The sequence below is a fragment of the Nomascus leucogenys genome, chromosome 1a (genome assembly GCF_006542625.1).
Source record: "Nomascus leucogenys isolate Asia chromosome 1a, Asia_NLE_v1, whole genome shotgun sequence".
NCBI classification, from domain to species: Eukaryota; Metazoa; Chordata; class Mammalia; order Primates; family Hylobatidae; genus Nomascus; species Nomascus leucogenys.
This window is the reverse complement of record NC_044381.1, coordinates 53,928,330-53,948,041: the sequence shown is the minus strand read 5'-3', so window position 1 is coordinate 53,948,041 and position 19,712 is coordinate 53,928,330. Positions and strand designations below refer to the sequence as shown.

At 40.9% G+C, this 19,712-nt stretch overlaps 1 protein-coding gene across 5 annotated transcripts in view; it reads left to right on the top strand.

Moving 5' to 3' along the window:
- LOC100587624 (TLE family member 4, transcriptional corepressor) overlaps window positions 1–15,600 on the top strand; it is a 151,698-nt gene extending 136,098 nt beyond the window's left edge. For all 5 annotated transcript variants that reach the window (XM_030809596.1, XM_030809592.1, XM_030809590.1 and 2 more), the window contains 6 exons: window positions 7,772–8,021; window positions 9,096–9,343; window positions 10,771–10,918; window positions 11,481–11,631; window positions 11,989–12,065; window positions 13,894–15,600. In XM_030809596.1, coding sequence (XP_030665456.1) covers window positions 7,772–8,021; window positions 9,096–9,343; window positions 10,771–10,918; window positions 11,481–11,631; window positions 11,989–12,065; window positions 13,894–14,001 — 982 coding nt within the window. In that variant the 3' untranslated portion in view covers window positions 14,002–15,600. The remainder of the gene's footprint in view (window positions 1–7,771; window positions 8,022–9,095; window positions 9,344–10,770; window positions 10,919–11,480; window positions 11,632–11,988; window positions 12,066–13,893) is intronic.
- Window positions 15,601–19,712: the final 4,112 nt, after the last annotated feature.

Here is a 19,712-nt window from a genome sequence, read left to right as displayed (position 1 = left end):
ACTTTCTGCTATTCAGTTATAGTAGTCTCACTGCCTAGAATGGTACCTGGTTCATAGTGGTGCTCACAGTATGGATTTGTTCAGGGAATGGATATTTGCTGATCTCTTTCTTCTCAGACCTCCCATTGCTTGTTTATTCACTACTACACACTCGGGCACTTAGTTTTCACCCTGGTGTTAATTGCATGCCCTCTTCTCCCCACATCCCTTCAGTGTCGCCTAATCTAGACCCTTTCTTTACTTTCCATCTGAGGAATCCGAATCTCAGTTCTCCTTTTGTAACATATTAATACTTCTCTACAGACTCTATCCTAACCTTCCTTGTTGCATCAAACACAGTGCTGGCTCCATAGCCAAGTTGCTTGGTAAATATTTGGCTGATTAATAGAGGAGAAAAGACAAATTAGAGTTCCTCAAGAGTTGAAGGTATAAATATCAATTACCATAAAATTCTGTATACCTGTGTGGGTTTTGCAAATAGTTGTTGACTGACTGACAAGTCTTATTGACCAAGAACTCTGATGTATTTGAAGGTGAAAGTTGGGTCTGTTTCAAGCAATGCTAAATAACAAGGTTATGCGATTAATCAAATAACGACCCAGATACCTACAAGTTCCATATGAACTTGTGGGGAAAGTGGAAGGGTTCCTTTAGGGAAGAAGTACTATCCCTTTTTTATGGTTACTTCTTAGGTAACCAACAGTTGTACCCAGAGCTATGGTATAACTACTAGAGCGAATGAGATGATGCTTCTTGCCTCAGCTGCTGCTTTGAGGGGCAAAGGGTGTAAGTGTCTTTAAGGAAACACCTTGGCTAGGGGATTCGGACCAGTTAAACCACTGTGGAATCACAGCTGCTCTGACTCAGGTGGTGCTTCTGAGTCTTGAGCTGACTTCCCTTCATCAGTTTTGACTTTTGATTTTATAAAATGTTTAAATGTTTAAGATCCTTTAGGGTGGATTAATGGATTTGAGGATTGTTGAGAATTTTTGTTTATGAGAGTGACAGAGTCACATCTACTGCAGTTAGCAAGTGACACTTTACCAGGAAAATGACACTACCAAAAAGCATGTGGTGCAGTCAACAGAGTATGGTTTTGGGAGTGTGACAGATCCAAGTTTGAATTTAGACACTGCCAGTTGAACCACTGAGAAGAGTTGCTTTATGCACAATTTCTTTGTGAGCTTGTCAGCTCACTCATGAATCAGGGATGGCCCCTCCTCAACAAGAAGGATGTGAAGATAGGAAGTAAGATAATATGTTGTGTGTTCATTCAGTACCACATTTGTTACATGGTGGCTGTTTAGTCAACCCCAGCATTATTTCCCTTTCAGCTTTGTCCCAGCACATTATTCATTTTTCAGCTACTTATGTAGTAGGAGGTACATTGTGTTTTAGGGGCAGAAGTGACCCAAGAAGATGGGTCATTGGTGTGTCTTTATGTAACAGAGCATGAAGACATATAAAGTTACATTCACTTATATGCGTTTAGAGATAATATACTATTGTAGATTTTTACAGCAGAAATGAATGTAACAGTTATGTGGCTCTCCAGATCATAAGATACTGAATTGTGCAACATTGTCTTGTGCATATTTTTCAAGACAAAACTTTTTTAGGTGTGCTAGAAAATAAAATAAAAAATCACCTAAAGTCCTCCTCCACCATACCTACCCACAATATAACTACCTTTCTCCAGAAAGACTTATAAAAGTTGTGCGTCTCTGTTCTAATTATTTCACACAGTGAATTGCTAGATATTATCAGAAATTATAATTAAATGCATGTTCCAAATTAATAAAATGGTGTTTATTGCATAATTCACATTGAGTCCTCTTGTCTGTTCAGGTGAATTAGCATACTTCATATGTAGTTGGAATGACAGCATAGTTTAATTTCAACATAAGCCAAAAATGGCCTATGACATGTGAACACAGCAAAAATAGAAGATCTCAGGTTAGTGGATTATAGGCTGCTCACAATTCAGAAATCTGACTCTTTTGCATTGGTTTATTTTTATAAAGCAAGATTTTCAAATGAGAATAATGCCTGATACATAGTAAAAACCTTCAACGAGTATTTGTTGGCTAACTCACTGGTCTCTATGCTACTTAACCGAATTTTCTATTGTATGTCAGTGTAAAATACAATACCCAGACCTCTCATTGTGACCTCAAGGTCGAATGCCATCTTGTGACACATTGGAAATGTGGAGAAGGTATTGTGCGTGTGAGAGATGAGCACAGCATAACAGAACTGGGCCTCAGAGAGGAGAATGAGGGGAAGGTGGGAAAGCCAGTGACCTTCTTTAAATATGCTGGGTCTTTGTCAAGATGATAATCCATGTGTAACAAGTTTGATGCACATGTTTTTAAAAAAGCAAATTACATGTGTCTGGATCGTTCAAAGTGTAGTTATGTCAGAGTCCAAGCCTAGCATTTTCTTCAACTGTCTCTTATTCTCATCACCATGTTTGTTGGAGAGCTACTCTTTGCTCATAGCAGCTTAACCTGTGGTGTGTGTGTTCCTGTTGAGAGGAGTTCAGGTCACTCTATTTCTCTGACTCCCTGCACCCTCTCCCTCCAGCCCTGTATTTCTGGTTATTTGTTGGGCATCTTAGCTAGGGATCTTGAGTGCATGTTACTTGCACCACAAATTATTATATTCAGAAAGTACTTTTATAAATTAGGTCCTCTTCCCAGTTTGCCCTTTTTTTGGTAACTTACAAGTACCATGTTTCTTTCTTCCTGAGCTCAGAAACTCAGTTACTCTAGCTCCTCCTCAGATCTCATCAATTTAGTCCTACAGGATTTTATATCCATTGTACCTTCTAACTTGTCATCCTTGCCCTTGCCTGGTTCAGGACCCCCAGTACCTCTTAAATTGTTGGAATAATTGTTGTTGTTGTTGTTGTCGTTGTTGTTTGAGAGAGAGTCTCGGTCTGTCACCCAGGCTGGAGTGTAGTGGCTCAGTCTCAGCTCACTGCAACCTCTGCCTCCTGGGTTCAAATGATTCACATGCCTCAGCTTCCCAAGTAGCTGGGATTACAGGCACATGAGCCACCACGCCTGGCTAATTTTTATGTATTTTTAGTAGACATGAGGTTTCACTGACTGGTCTCCGAACTCCTGACCTCAAGTGATCCATCCCTCTCGGCCTCCCAAAGTGCTGGGATTACAGGCCTGAGCTACCGCGCCCAACAGGAATAATTGTTTTTAATTCCTCCTGTCCATCCTACTCCTTGCTACCAAGTTTATTTTATGAATAGCTTTGCCCAGTAATGGCACACTCCCTCTATCCCTCAAAAATCCCTTCAGTCAATTCTGGGAAGGTCTCAGGCTGGCATTCTGGTCCTTCCCTTTTATAGCATTACATTGATTTAATTATATGGAGATATAAATCTGGTATGTTGTTTCAGACTGTGCTTGGCCAGTTCCTCCATCCACCTACTGTGTGGTTATTGTTGAATGAATTCCTGGATTAAAACCAATTCAAGGATTTCCCAGCTCATTTTACCTCATCCTTTTGGAACTTTTGTTCTCTGCTATTCTTGCTATCTGGAATATTTTTTCCGTCTTCCTCTTTACTTGATGATATCTTTTCATTCTTTAAAAACCCACCTCTATTACCATGTCTCTCTCTCATGCAACATAAATTCTCTTTCCTTTTCAAAACGCTTCAGAATACTTTCCATTAGAATGTGACCTGATATTGTAGTCACTTCTGTACTTTTCTGTCATCGTGCTAACTGGATTGTTAGTCACTTGTGGGCAAGACCAAGTGCATTACCTAGTTTTGTATCCTTAGCATGACGTTTGCGTCAGAGTGTATGAATGGGAGGCACTTAACACATTGTGCATTAAATTAGTTAGAAACAGAATAGCCCTTTGCGCCTGAGTTTCTCTGATTCCTAGCAATGTTGACTTCCCTCATACCTTCCAGGAGTATTTGCTAGTTACAGTCAAAGAGTTTATCAAAATCCGATAATAAGTATGTACTAGAGCTTTATTATTTCCAGTTCTGAGTGCCTTCTATGTATACTAATAGCAAACAGAGGGCCACATTAATGTCATTAATGAAAGCAGACTCTTGGAATTCATTTGGACTCTTTGAAAGGACTCTTCCAGGAATATAGTAGGTGCTCACAGAGTGGTTGTGGTTGAGGTGAAGGCTGTCCTGTCGAAGGCCTTGAAGGAAATTGTGTGCCTGGTTTCTTAACTATTTAAAATCTCAGTGCTCTTTAATAACCATTTAGTGATTCTAGACTAGAGAATGAGATGACTTTTCCAATAAATTATCATTAAGAATGTATAACACCATCTAAACTTGGAATAATCTTCCTTTCTCTTCCTTTAAGATTTAGTCTTCATGACCTCCTAATTGCTAAATCAATTAGCCTTTTTCTCCGTCATCATCCCTCAGAACCTCAGCCTTTCATGAGCATTACTGCCACCTTCTCCTTGTCTGAACTGAAATCTGGCCGTCTCCTGAGGTCACCCCTTCACTTGCAGCCCTATACGGGATGACCTTTCCATTTCGTTCACTGACCTCAGCACCAAGGGTGGGGTTAATAACAGCTGTGGTTGCCACCCCTTCTCCAGCCTCTCCATGAACAGAACTTTTCTACCTGTTTGTGAAAACCTTGCTCCTTTCAGGCTCATGCCATTGGACTACCCCCTCTTCCACCTTGCTGGGAGTATTTCCCCAGTGTATTAAAGACTTGATACATGGCTGAGAGTCTTCCACCACCCAGAGGCTGCCATAATCCTGGTTGACTCTGGTATCTACAAAGACAACCCTCCAGTATCTTCATCGTGGTCTTGGACCCCCTCATCTCTAGTGAACATCTGCCCTCCTCACCTTCAGTTACCTGTATTTACAGGTTCACAAAGAAGAGCTTGTCATCACCCCTGTGTCACCTCCAGATTCTAAGCATCCCATCCAGTGCAACCTACTGTGGCTCCAGTCAGCCAGAGTACTCCACGTTCTATTTCCAACTTACCACTGTCTCCCAGGCTCTAGCCACTGCTTCTCCTCTAGATTACTGTATAGTCCCCGGACTAGTTGTCTTTCATTTTGCCACCTACCCTCCATTCTTCACCCAGCAATCAGAAGATCATTTGAAGACGTTAACTGAATCATGTCACTTTTTTTGCACAAGTCTCCAGAATCATATCTGTACTCATCACAGCCTACATGGCCCTTTTTAGTTTGGCCTTGCCTGTCTCTTCACTCATATCCTATATGCTGTCTACCGAATGCACTCTGGCCTCCTTGCTTCATTCTGGTCAAGGCCTTTGCGTTTGCTCTTCCCTCTGCCTGGCACATTCCCCATTACTTATTTGTAAGGCCTGTGTCATTCCTTCAGCTCTCAGCCCATATGCTGCCTCTTCAGAGAGGGCCACCTGACTGCCACTCTGTGCTCCCCTACTCTCTTTTATCTGAAAATGTGTGTGTATATTTAATGATATTTTCCACTGTCTGAGGTTACTTATTTATATTTGTCTGTTACCTGTTTTCCTCTCTAGGATGTAGACTAGTGTAAGGATAGGGACTTTGTCGGTTTTGTTCACCTGATTCCCCAGCACCTGATGGTAACTGGAACATACGAGGCATTTAGGAAGTATTTGCTGAATAAATGAATAATTAGCATGCTCTCTTGCTCTGGCCTTCGAATTGCCATATTCCTAATCATCATACTGTCTTCAGACAATTCGTACCCATTCTTTATATTGCAGCCCCATTGCCATTTTCTCTGTCCTTTTCACTCTGTCAAATTCGTAGACTACCATGCATTGTTCATCGCACTGACCATCTGAAATTTTGATAGTTACTTATGTGCATATCTCACTAATGAATGTGCCCCTCAGGCTGTAATTTCAGGAGAACAAGGTGTGTGCATTTCTTTTCTTATTCCATTCTTACCATCATGCTTGGCACACTGGGATACTCAAGAAATATGTGTTAAGTGAATGAATCTTGGTAAATTGTCATGTGATTGAACAGCTTCTCCCCCTTTCTATTTTATTATCTCTACTAATAATTTACTTCCATAACTACTCTGGCCAGAGATTCCTTAAATGTCCATATTCTTTGGGATTCTGTATCTGGTCTGCTTTTTGCACTGCATAATCTGCTCTGGGATTCTTCTTTCTGTCCCCTTAGCTTCGGCCGTCACTTCTTTATGGATGATTTCTAACCTGACCTCTCTCCTGAATCACAGCTGTTTGGATTTCTGCCCTGAAGTTCAAGAAAACCAATTCCTTCACCTCCCCATAGGTGTGCCCTTGAGTTATGCTTCCTTGTCATCTTCACTAGGTAATGCAGTCTACCTAGTCACCCAGGTTCTTAGCCCTAGGGTCCTCTTCAGCATCTCTCTCTCAGCTCACACATCCAGTGTATCTCCAAGTCCTGTTGATTTGATTCAAGAAATGTCTTCTGTCCATTGGCTTCCTAGCTTCCCACCTCCTTCCCCTCCAGCAAGTCTCACATACTATGTTCTTCTACAACACTCTGTAGTCTGCAGAGGAAGTAAAAGCCCACCACTATCTGGTGCCCTCATCTTCCACAGGCACAATGCATGCTTCATTTTTTCTGGGAACATTCAGGCAGCTGAGGACCATTCGATAATGGACTGAATTTTGATGAACATGGCCAACCTGTAAATTTTTGCATTAAGGAACGATAAACTGTTTTAATTTAATGCAGTTTGGTCCAGCTTCCTGCAGTTTGGTCCAGCTTCCTGTCCTTTGCGTACCCACAATGCTTTCCCTTGGTATGTCTTTTGTAAACTATTTTCCATAAGCAGAGGAGATTCCCAAGCTCCATGCCCAAGTAGAGTAGCATCTTTTCCAAAATGGGCTGTTGCCTATGATAGTCCCCAAGATAGGCCCAGCTGCCTCCTGCCTGCCACTGGCATCTTCTGCTTCCAGAAACCTAACATGCCTCACAACAGCCTCACTCGTCCTTTCCTGACTTCAGTGCCCTAAAAATAAAAATAAGTCTGTTGGGGGAGACGCTGTTACTTAAGTTGCATTTTAGAACCAAATGCTTTCACCACCTGAGGACTTTCCCTGGAAATGAACTGGAGATGGAACTGCTGAGAGATACTCACAGGTGGGCCTTTGGGGCTGTCAGGACGCTTTTTTAGGTTCTCATTCCATTTGGATTTACTAGGATTTGTGATTGTCAAGTCTGATCAAGGTTTTAAAATAGGGCTTTATCTTTTTTTTTTTTTTTTTTTTTTTTTGGCACATCTGTCATTTCAACATCTAAGCCCAGAGGCTCTTAACTCCTTAAAGCTTCCTGATTTTGGCCTACTCATCTCCCTTAGTAAGTCCCTTGCCGGGAATGAGTTGATCTATAGGCAAGGTCTCATCACAGGCCTCTGATTCATCCAAAGGAGAAGGCAATGCAGGTTTATAGAGCATCCCTAAAAGGTGGCTACTGCACTTGACATTGGTTATCTCATTTAATTCTGTGAGGTATAGGTAGCGTTCTCTTCATTTTAGAGATTAGAACTGTAGTTTAGAGATTCTAAGTAACTACTGATGTCCCACAGCAGCTTGTACAGTCAGCCTGAGATCCGGCCCTGTAGCAGCCTAGCTATATGATTCTGGAAATTATGTTCTTTACACTGTGTGAGTAAATTTGATTTGTTCGTAAATCGCAAGTGGCACTGAAGGTGTTTTATTTCTCATCTCATTACACTGAATAGTTAAGTGACATTTTTTACATTCCCCTCTTTCTTTTCTCCTCTCTATTGCCTTAGAGCGTACTCCTTCCATGTTAGCGCAGACGGTCAGATGCAGCCTGTCCCTTTTCCCCCCGACGCCCTCATTGGACCCGGAATCCCCCGGCATGCTCGCCAGATCAACACCCTCAACCACGGGGAGGTGGTGTGTGCGGTGACCATCAGCAACCCCACGAGACACGTGTACACGGGCGGGAAGGGCTGCGTCAAGGTCTGGGACATCAGCCACCCTGGCAATAAGAGTCCTGTCTCCCAGCTCGACTGTCTGGTGAGTGAACATGGATGAACAAGACTTAGACTTTCATTCAGAAAACAGGAGGGGATGATAAGAGAACTGTATGTATGAGCAACACCACACAGTATTGATCCCAGGTGGATAGTTGCTCTTCAGGGGATTGTGATCTTTCACTTGGAGGTGTGTCTTTTGCTTCCTAGAGACACAGTGATCTAGTTCGTCATGTGTAGCACATGCACCATACTGATTTTCTTAACTCTGCCTCCCATGGGAAAAGGCAAACCACTTGTTTTCCTCGCTGATGGTTAAGCAAACTAAGAGCCCATACAGTGACTATGAGCGTGCACCTAAATATCATCTGTCACATGTAAAGAGTAACTTACTGCCTCATGTGGCAAATACTAGATAGCCCCTCAGCTGCTTCATTGGCCTTTGCCCTTGAGTTCCTTAGGAAATGTCAGTTTAGTAGAATTTTTGCTATAGCATGAGGCTACATCAGTTGAACATAATTAAATATACATAAGATTCCCGTAACCTCATGAGCTAGGAGGAACTTTTTTTTTCTGTTACTTAACACTCCATGATCAAGTCTTGCCTCTGGTGCAGCTTTCATCAAACGCATGATGCCCTTTAGTCACGTAATGCAGTCCCAGGCAAAAGGAACAGACTGCCAGGGATCTACCCCCTGAAACTTTCTTGACATCAGTAGCAAGAACTTTCAACAGCAGAACTGAGCCTGAGTCTACCAAAGTTCCAAGTTTGGATACTCCAAGACTGTGAGAGCTCGTGCATTAGCGTATGTGTGTATCTATGTATGCAAATGATGCAAGCAGTTGGTTAATTTGGTGGTGGTGGGAGTGGGTCTAGAGCTTTGCATTTTGATGCTAATTAAGATTAAATATCTCAGTACTACATTTGGTAGATCAAGTTTAAGTACTTCCCTAATTTCATGTAATTTTCTAGCATTAATCCACTTTATCATTGTCATAAGTATAAATGGCTCATTAAACCAGGAGGGAACACAATACTTTTATGGATTTCTGCTCTCATGTTAATGCTGTTTTCCCTTCCTCATGAGTAATCTCTTGATGGTTTTTGTCTCTACAGAACAGGGATAACTACATCCGTTCCTGCAGATTGCTCCCTGATGGTCGCACCCTAATTGTTGGAGGGGAAGCCAGTACTTTGTCCATTTGGGACCTGGCGGCTCCAACCCCACGCATCAAGGCAGAGCTGACATCCTCGGCCCCCGCCTGCTATGCCCTGGCCATCAGCCCCGATTCCAAGGTCTGCTTCTCATGCTGCAGTGACGGCAACATCGCTGTGTGGGATCTGCACAACCAGACCTTGGTGAGGTAGGTTAGCAGGATCTGTTACCAGGTTGTGAGGAGGAGCCGATTTTACCATATTTTGCCAGAGTGCTGTGTATATAGGTATGGGTGTGTGTGTGTGTGTGTGTGTGTGTGTGTAAAGATACAATTATCTTACTAAAAATTGTTCAGAACAGGTCCATTTTAAGATGTTAAAAATAAATTATCAGTGTAAAAATCTTGTTTTCTGTGGTACTTGAACTTCATAAAATGAGATTTTTTTTCCTTCCTTGACTTATACTAAAGCATCACCAATTTGTTTTAACAAAATGAGGTCAATTTGACATAATTAATGTACATAAAGTTTCTATGACCTCATGAGCTCCTTGGACATCTGTAATTTGCCATCTGTGCTTGCTAACAAACCATTATTGTTCATAGAGCCTCATTGAGAAGATTCACAGTGTATGATATTGTCTTGAGTGCCATACACATCTAACAGGTTCATTCCTTCAGCAGATATTTAGCAACTCCCATGGGCCTATGCACTGTATTGGGTGCAACTCACTCTGAAATGGTCTAGATTATCTGTTGTCCCACCTTTGAGGTTGGATAGATATAACTTTACAAATGAGATTATAAAGGATTGGTGTTGGTAGATGGGAAAAGCTCTGAAATGATTTTCTAGATGTCAATACCTAAGAGATTAGCAAGCCAGTAGAATGATAAGCTACAGGTATGAAAAGGTTGTAACCAGAGGTAGCTACAAGTCAGGTGTGTAAAAGAAGAGGGCTTTACTATCTGTTATTTCAAAGGACTGAAACCTATAGATTCCAAAACAAATCATCACTTTCATTGCTTATCAGGCAGGCTCTTATGAGAAGCTGCTTCTAACCCTTTTTTCTCCTGGTGACCTTGGTACGTTTTGCCAAGAGTGATTCCTGGGCCAGTAGTTCTCACTGAGTGTCTTTCCAGGTGCCTTACTTGAGAGCCTCACCTTCCGTCTTGCACAGCCACCCGCAGACACATTACTGCTCACCAGCAGGACTGGTTCTGTCGCTCCCTGTGCCATCCCCAGTCCTTCTTTAAAGGGAAAATTAAATTCTCTCTCTCTCATACCACAGTGATAGAATAGGTCTCAGAATATATCTTTAGTTAGTTCATATACGTGTGGGCATGTTTTCTTTTGTTAATTTCAGAGATTTTTTTTCCCATTAGTAATATCACTCATGTTTTCATGAAAAAGTAATTTGAAGAATTCCTAAGCATTCAAAACCAAGCAAAAAGTACAGGACATGTGGCATCTCTTTGTATATGCTTTGTTATTACTTTGAATAATCAGAAACCATAATCAACCAAAATGAAATCTACAAATAAGGCCTACATTGAAATTGAATCATCAAGGAATTCTAAATTGAGTTTAACTAAAAGCTAACTTTTCAAGGGCTTTCCCTCCATTTTGACATTTTCAGGCAATTCCAGGGCCACACAGATGGAGCCAGCTGTATTGACATTTCTAATGATGGCACCAAGCTCTGGACGGGCGGTTTGGACAACACGGTCAGGTCCTGGGACCTGCGCGAGGGGCGGCAGCTGCAGCAGCACGACTTCACCTCCCAGGTATGATCTGTGGCTGAGGCATTTTAAAGATATGGTTTTAGGCTGAGGTGGGCGGATCACCAGGTCAGGGAATCGAGACCATCCTGGCCAACATGGTGAAACCCCAACTCTACTAAAAGTACAAAAATTAGCTGCGCATGGTGGCGTGTGCCTGTAGTCCCAGCTACTCAGGAGGCTGTGGCAGGAGAATCGCTTGAACACAGGAGGTGGTGTTTGCACTGAGCTGAGACTGTGCCATTGCACTCCAGCCTGGCGACAGAGCAAGACTCTGTCTCAAAAAAAAAAAAAAAACAAAAAAGATATGGTTTTATGAAACATATCACCTACTGAAAGAAGAGGCAGTTCATTTACCATGTGATGATGTCACTTTTGACTCTGATTAACCACTTTGAGATCTCATTACTTTGAAGTCACCCATTTGACTTTGGTTCTCCCCTGTACAATTCAAATTATCTTGATTTTCTTCATAATTTAAGTAGTATCTGCAGAAGAGATAGTACCTCCCAGATAAAAGAAGCATGTCCACTGTGGCCACTGTCACCATCACCTGTGTTAATTCTAGATCTTTTCTCTGGGCTACTGCCCAACTGGAGAGTGGCTTGCAGTGGGGATGGAGAACAGCAATGTGGAAGTTTTGCACGTCACCAAGCCAGACAAATACCAACTACATCTTCATGAGAGCTGTGTGCTGTCGCTCAAGTTTGCCCACTGTGGTAAGCAAGCACCTTTTGTCCATTTTCTGTCAACCAGAATTGCTCCTTCCCCCTTCCTGTGTTTTTATTTCCAAGTCGAATCCTTGAGTTCATTGCCATGCCCCTCTTCAGAAATTCTATTACTTCCTGATACATGCCTACTTCCCCAACACCATGTAATTTTCTGGCATTAATCCACTTTAACCTTAAGGATTAATGACTCATTAAATCCAGAAAGATAGGCTTTATTTTTGAAGTGAAAGTTATTTTTTACAAATGGATGAGTTTTCTGTTACTAGTTTGGTGTTCTATAAAGCAAATCTTGGTGTCTGACAGAGTAACACAAACATTGCCTTTTTCAAAACCCTTTACCTATAGGCAAATGGTTTGTAAGCACTGGAAAGGACAACCTTCTGAATGCCTGGAGAACACCTTATGGGGCCAGTATATTCCAGGTAACATGGAACTTGTTAACTACCACTTACGTTTGTTTAATCAAACTCTCCGTGCATTCTCTCAGATTAATAATGTGCAGAAGTGTCCTGGGAGGTCAGAGCTAGTATTATGCACATTTTACAGAGAAGGAAACTGTGTCCAAGGGGAGGTTAAGTGTCACAGCAAAGCCATAAAACAATTACTCCTACTACTCTTGTTAGTAGGAGTAATTGTTTTATTTTTTCCAAAGAAGAGTGTTATGGAAAAGTTTGGTAAAAATCAGTTTTATAAACTTTTATTTTTCCTATTGACTCAGTGGAACTTTGTATAGCTTGTGAAATTATTTGTAGAAAGACCAAATTGTAGACATAGTACACATATATGCACGTGTGCACACACATACTCTCCTCCTCTCTCCTACTGGTATATGAGAATTTTCGTAGGCAAGGTGAAAGACTTGCGTTTATTAACCTTCTATATTTAGGATGTTATTTCCTAGTGTTCTTTTTTAGAAGTAATATAATAGACTTGCAGTTTTCTTGACCAAGTGGTATTAAGTTATCAAAAAGTAGATTAATTCCATTGAATCCAAAATAGTATGCAAGATAATCAGTAGGACAAAAAAAAGCCAATTGTTGCAGTCATGAAGCTTAGAATTTAATACAGCATTTTTCATATCATGGATTATCACTTGTTAGATAGTCCCAACTGCGCTTTAAAAAAAAAAAAGTAGTACATTTTTTATAGTAAGCATAAGTACTATGTCTTTAAGTGTTTAAAATATTCAGAGTCCTGGTTAAAATCCTGTGTTGTTTTCATTTTAAATGAGCACAGTTTAGTTAAAAGCTAACATTGAATCCTTCATACTACAGTTGAATATGGTATACAAAACTCTATGGCATGTTTTTCTTTTTAACTGTTGAGCCTCTCCCCTCGCAAATTTGTGTTATGTTTTTACAGTGGGAACATTAAGCTTTTTACTAGGAATATTTTTACATTCTTTTTTTTTTTAAGTGTGTTTTCAGTGCCATTTCTCATATCTGATCTCACTGAACTCTGCCACGTCCCTCTGAGGTGGTAGACAGGTAAAATGTCTACCTGTTTGCTATTGTAAGGAAACTGAGGTACAGACAGGTTAAGTGACCTGTGCCGTGTTCCACAGCTCAACCTGACTCCAAGCCATCTGTTTGAAGTTAAGGGTTTTTTCATGCCGATAACACCCCGTCTTAATGGTAGAATAGGGTTTGAAATAAGGTCTTATTTGCCAGCAGAGGTGCTCATACCTTTGGCTTGCCTGCCTACCTAATGTCCCCAGGGCAGAAGCCTCCTGACTGACCTGATGAGGTGTCGCCAAGGGTGGATCCAATCCACCTCTGCCATTTTAAGAAAGTACCACGTGGTGGCTCATGCCTGTAATCTCAGGCATAATTTGGGAGGCCAAGGCAAGAGGATCTCTTGAGCCCAGGAGTTCGAGACCAGCCTGGGCAACTTAGTGAGACCCTGTCTCTACAAAAAAAGTTAAAAAATTAGGTGTGATGGGACACACCAGTGTCGTAGTCCCAGCATCTCAGAAGACTGAGGTGGAAGGATTGCTTGAGCTCAGAAGGTTGAGGCTACAGTGAGCCATGGTCACACCATTGCACTCCAGCCTGAGTGACTGAGGGAGACCCTGTCTCATTAAAAAAAAAAAAAAAGCAGCAATACTGTCCGTGACCACCTTTCACCTTTCCTTGACTGGGCTTCTGTTTGGTCAAGGAGCACATTACATTTGCATTTGCTCTAAGTCCTCCATACCCATGGGATTTTCTTTCAGTATTTAACATTTTTGATTATATGTTTCTTTCCTAGTCCAAAGAATCCTCATCGGTGCTTAGCTGTGACATCTCCGTGGACGACAAATATATTGTCACTGGCTCTGGGGATAAGAAGGCCACAGTTTATGAAGTTATTTATTAAAGACAAATCTTCATGCAGACTGGACTCCTCCTCCTGGTAGCACTTTGCTCTGTCATCCTTTTTGTTCACCCCCTATCCCCGCATCTAAAACCAAGGATTTCAGATACTCATTGCAGTTGTGGAGTTTAATCCCCTTTCTTAACCTCACTTCCCACTTGCTATTGAATTGTGAATAGTCATTAAAAACCTGTGATACCAAATCTTCAGCTATCTACTTGGAAGAACATGGAATAAGCATACTTAACAGTGAACAGAATCTTTAATTATGTATTATATCTGTAATATATTTATTTTGTTTAAAGAAGGCTTTCTAACAATGACTGACTAAATAAAGCTGTCTGCTCCTGCATTGATAATGAAGGTGCGTTGTATTTGATACCCCTCCCCCCCTTTTTTTGGCAAAGGAGGGGAAAGGAAGGTTTAAAATAATTGATTTAAAATGTCACTAAGTGTAGACTGATGACTGTATAGAGATGTGAAATGTGTAATTACACATGGAAGCAATATGTTGCTGTGTTGTTATTAGGTTTTTTTGTTTTTGTTTTCTACATCTTTTAAAGACTTTTGGAAATTTGGCTGAACAATTAGAACACAACAGGCCAACTCATACTCATTTGGATCTATTTAGACAACGTTAACCAATATATCTATAGCTTTAGATTATATTCGATAAAAGTAATTGGACTTTTTTTCTTTTTTTGACTCGTTGACAAGTGTCTTTGTAATATGTTTTTAGTTCCCTTTTTTGTTGTATTATAGGCAGATGAACAAATTAAATTTGGCCTCAAGGAGAGAACTTACTCCCTTCTGGATATTTTTGCCACGTTTCTTTGCAAAAAAGGAGATATATATATCTTTAGTCAGTTTTGTTGTTATGAGAAATTATGGGTTATTTTGTGGCATGCTCTTTGGGAGCTGCACAGTCATGGGGAGGACTCCCACTGCTGTGCAAGTTAAATCTTTTACAAAACAAGGACAGCAGAGGAGGGTTTGCAGAGACCTCCCTCTGAAAAACACAAAGAATGGACTCTCTCCTGGGATGAGGACTTGCTTTCCTTACCTCCGGTTCTTTCCATGTCTTAGTTGGATGTCCCTGAAATGGACACATGCTGTGCCATTGTGCCAGAAACATTGTGTTATCTTTTATGTTGTTGTTGTTGCTGTTAAACTATAATATGTGACTTCTTTTTTTATTATTATTTTTGTTTGAATGCTTTAAAAATCTTTTAAGTCTGTGGATCTGCTGATGTACAGTGCCTTTGCTGCTATGGATCAAAATCAAAAGAACCGTGTAGATATACTTTATTGTATAAGTAGAAAATTACTTAATTTCATACTAGAAATGGATGGATGCTGCAAGTTGAAATGGACTGTCCATTGACGTTCCTAATGTGGTAGCAGAAAAAAAATGGTGTCTTAAGTGCTTAGTGTTTGATGTCATTAACAGTTTCGTAAAACTCTACAGTGTAGAAAGATTTTGATACTAAACTGTGCATTGTACATAGTTCTAATGCATTGTATTGACCACCAGTACTTCTATAATGGTAGATTGTTTGTGCATTCAGACTTTTAAGCATTAAACATAAATAACTTCTAGTATGCTTATTTTTCTAATTCTTTGTCTTGATGACATCAGTTTATTTTTTATCTTTGGCTGTGCCACTCCTATATATTAAAAATGCCCAGTTTTTTCAAGGGAGATTGTTGCTAAAGTAATGTGTTTTTTTTTGTTGTTAAAGTAATGTGGGTTTTTTTCATTGTTGCTATTTTTGTTTTGGTTTTGTCTTTACTTGAGAGGAACTAGAAAAGGTAGGTGATAGAAGTTAACAGTGACCAGTTGGTGCTAAATATTTATTGAGTACCTCTTTGATTTGTAAAAATACTGCCTACCAAAAGGTTATCATGTCCCTCAAACCCTTGATGCTTTAGAGCTATGCTGTTCAATATGGTTACCCTAGGCATTTGTGGCTCTTTAAATTTATTAAAGTTAAATAAAACTAGAAATCCAGTTTACCAATCACACAAACTACATTTCAAGTGTCAAGTAGCCACATGTGGCTAATGGCTACCGTATTGGACTGGACACATCAACACGGCCTTTAAGTTAGCCCCATGTAAACCATTGCCAGCCATTTAGATTTGGGAAGCATTTCTAGCATAACACACTGAGATCTTTACATCAGGCTTCTTGGGCTGCTACTGGTTGGGTGTATGAAGATTCAGTGTAAGGAGGAGTTTAAGAATTCTAAAGTGCTGGGACTCAAAAATCCGACATTTTAAGGTTCTACTAAGTAGGGGATTGGAAGCCCCACAGTAGTCTGGAGGGATCATCTATAAGAGATACTTCAGTTGCTGAGTTAAGTACAGTATTCATCAATTGGACTGGAAGCCGCACTTCCATTGTGATACCATGTGCGTTGTTACATCAAATGATGACACACAAGTCAGTCGAGGCTGGCTGAAAAATTAAAAACCATAAAAAACATGGGGGCAAGGGATCATCTTCAAAGATGTGTCCCTAGGCAGGATGATGGAGTTTTTGTTGGACTGGGAAGGAATAATCTTCAATATTTGCTATGTACAGAGCACTGTACTGGCTTATATTACATATTTTTTATATATATGTATAATGTATATATAATATATACATACAATATTAGCCACCTACCCATTATCTCAGGTTTTTCACAGCCTGTGTACCTATATGGTCCAAAGATGTAGAAACCCTAAGGGAAAAGCAAGTCTGAGGAAGGTACTAATGCATCAAGTATATCTGTACACACTGGAAGACTGGGGGCATCTGGAGTAAGAGGGAGGTGATTATCTAGGTAAGGCACAGGGCAGAGTTGTCCATGTGGACTGACACAGTGGACCACACATTGTCCTAATAACATCTGAGCTCTGCGTGGCTTTGGAGAGGAGAAGCTGGTGATCCCTCATAGAGTGGCAATCCCAGGGTCTGGACAGCAGCATCACCTGGCCTCCGAGAGCTTGGCTTCCCCTCCCCACATGAGACACTGCATCCCCTTCCCCACAGCAGGGATTGTGTGAACTTTCTCCTCCAGTGCCCGGCTATATATAGTAGTAGTATATCTATATATATCTATCTATATATATATATATACTAATCTGCTGAATTGGGCAGATTAGGAGGGTAGTGAGCATAGAAATATAAGTTCTTCCCACTTTTAAAGTATTCCTCCATTCTTGTGTAACCTCATTAAAAATGTTTAAAAGGTGAGAGCTTTGGAGTAAAATAGCTTTGGCACAAAAAGTATGACACATGCACAGTGTGCACCTCTAGAAGGTGGAACGTGCCTGCCTCAAGGGGTTGGAATTCCTTTTGGGTCAGATCTGATGGGTGAAGTCTGTGATGCCTTTAGTTATCTTTAGAGAAATCCAAAACAGTGGCTGTTGAATGGAATAAAAAACTGAGATGAATGCATAGATTTAACTTTTTTAGACAACTGGGCATCTATTTCCTCTCATTGCTAATGTATTATCAAATTAAATTTTTATGTCTGTATATAAATCTCAGTCCTGGCTTGATGTGCACAGAGTCTTGATGTTCTTGATGTTGTGATTATAATGTTAAAAGTAATTGCTTAAACTTGGTTTTTAGGTTTACCATAGTTTTTGCTTCAAATGTAGTCTTGCAGAGTCTGAAGAACAACAAAGATAGGAATCTCCCTGAACCAGGGAAAGCTTAGTTTCAATGAGAGAAGAAAGCAGAACTCTCAGGACACTACAAGGAAACCCAGGGTAAAGAAGGCATCATGACCTTCCTAAGATTGGCGGGTCAAATGGAGAGGGACAGACCCTAAGTCCTTAGAGTATTTATGGATACACACCTCGCTTTGGGCCACTCTTTAGCAATATGGCTTCATAGTCTGAGGTGCAAGAGATCCAGCCTTGTCCTAAAACAGTGTATGTTGGAACCTTAGCTGCAGCCTCAGAATACTTGCAAGTGGTTGGAAATTACACAGCCTTGGGATATGCAAAAACTTGATTTCAAACCGTCACACACAGCCATGTAATTCTGGGTTCCTGCAGCCAAAAGCAGGGGAAATTGATGTTCTTCAGCCAGAAGTAGTATTCTGGATAGAGGTGCTGTGCGCATGCTAGCCTTATGAACATATCCTCAACTGTCACCTCATCTACTTCTAGACATGCCTCAATCTGAACAGTTTTACAGTTGTGCTGTCCTAGAAGCAAAATGTCCAACTTATTTGTCGATTGATATTTTTGACAGCTTTATGGAAATTTGTTCTGAGATTCCGTGTCCAGCGTTGAGTAAGCAATTACAAAATTATGAAGATGTCGGGCCAAAAAAATTATTTATTTGATATTCTTGGATGCTCATATCCAAAACCACCTAGCTTCTGCAACTTGCAAAGAGGCATTCAACAAGCTCCAAGATCCTGCGCCCAACAGTTTCTCACTGAGGCAGCAGCTCATAACCACCCCTGTTCTTTTGAGCTAATTGCATTTATCTGCCTTTCAGTTCAAACTTACATTCAGAACTAACAATGAAAATGGCTTATTTTTGATGACCTGAGCATATTAGAAAACCTCTCATGTATTAGAACATTTTAAGAGTAATGCTATCAAGATAGAACTCTTACCTTACAAGTAGTTTAGTTTGCATTTTTGGCAGCCTGTGATAGAATCTTGTGGGTCCCAGAAAGGAATTCACAGGAGACTCTAGTTTACCTGTCCTCAGGGAAAGAAAGTTCTCAGCTAAGACTTCAGATATTTGGCCGGCAGAGAGTTCCCACAGGGTTGCCTTTAGTCCAGAGGAAAATGATAAGCACAAGTGTTTTCATGAAAGTTGTTCCATCTGATCTCACTGCAGGCCTAGCCAGGGTGGACACTAGAATCCTGAATTTACACACAAGAGCGCCAAGGATCAGAGAAGAAAGGTGTTTACCCAAATCCGTTATCTCCTGGGGGTACAAGCTCAAGGCTCCTGACTTGTGGTCTAGAATTCTGTACTGTCTGTCCAGCATGGCAGGTTGGAACACAAATGGAAATGAAGGGTTCAAGACACTTCGTTGATATTTGTCCCTCAGTTTCACAGAAATTAACTGGCTTCTGGTTTCAGCATCACAGAACCTTTTGACCACTCTTGAAATCAATCACAAATTGTCTTCTTTGCTCCTGTGCTGTGTGTTCCCACTGTGGACTGAATGTGGTATGTACAATGCAGATACCCACTCGCATGTGAGTAGATGTCCCCTGTATGTGCGACCCTTGGCATCTGACTGCCACAGGGAGCCCATTAACTTCACCCTGCGGGGTGATGAGAACATTGGGAAGGTTATTTTGGAAGAAGATTTAAACTCACATAAATGTCATATTTGACTTGAGTCTAGCAAAATACACACACGAAGGTACTTGTGAAGTAGTTAAGTTTTTGAGAATTTAGGCAGCAGAATTTTGGGACTCTGTTTAGGTAGGATCTAACGAAACTCATGCCCTAGTGTTTCTGGATGGCCCTGCATTTCTCCCTAGACTTAAGGAGCAGTTGGCCATTACCCAGTCTCCACTAGACACCCCCCCTGCCTCTTCCAAGAGGAACTACCATACTTGGTACCCTGGCTGTATCTTATGTGGCAGAAAGTATGAGATGAGCTAGGGAATTTTTTATTCCCAGGAGGCTGGGAAGTTGCAGGAGAATGAATGAGTGGTAGGAACTGAGTCAAGGGTGA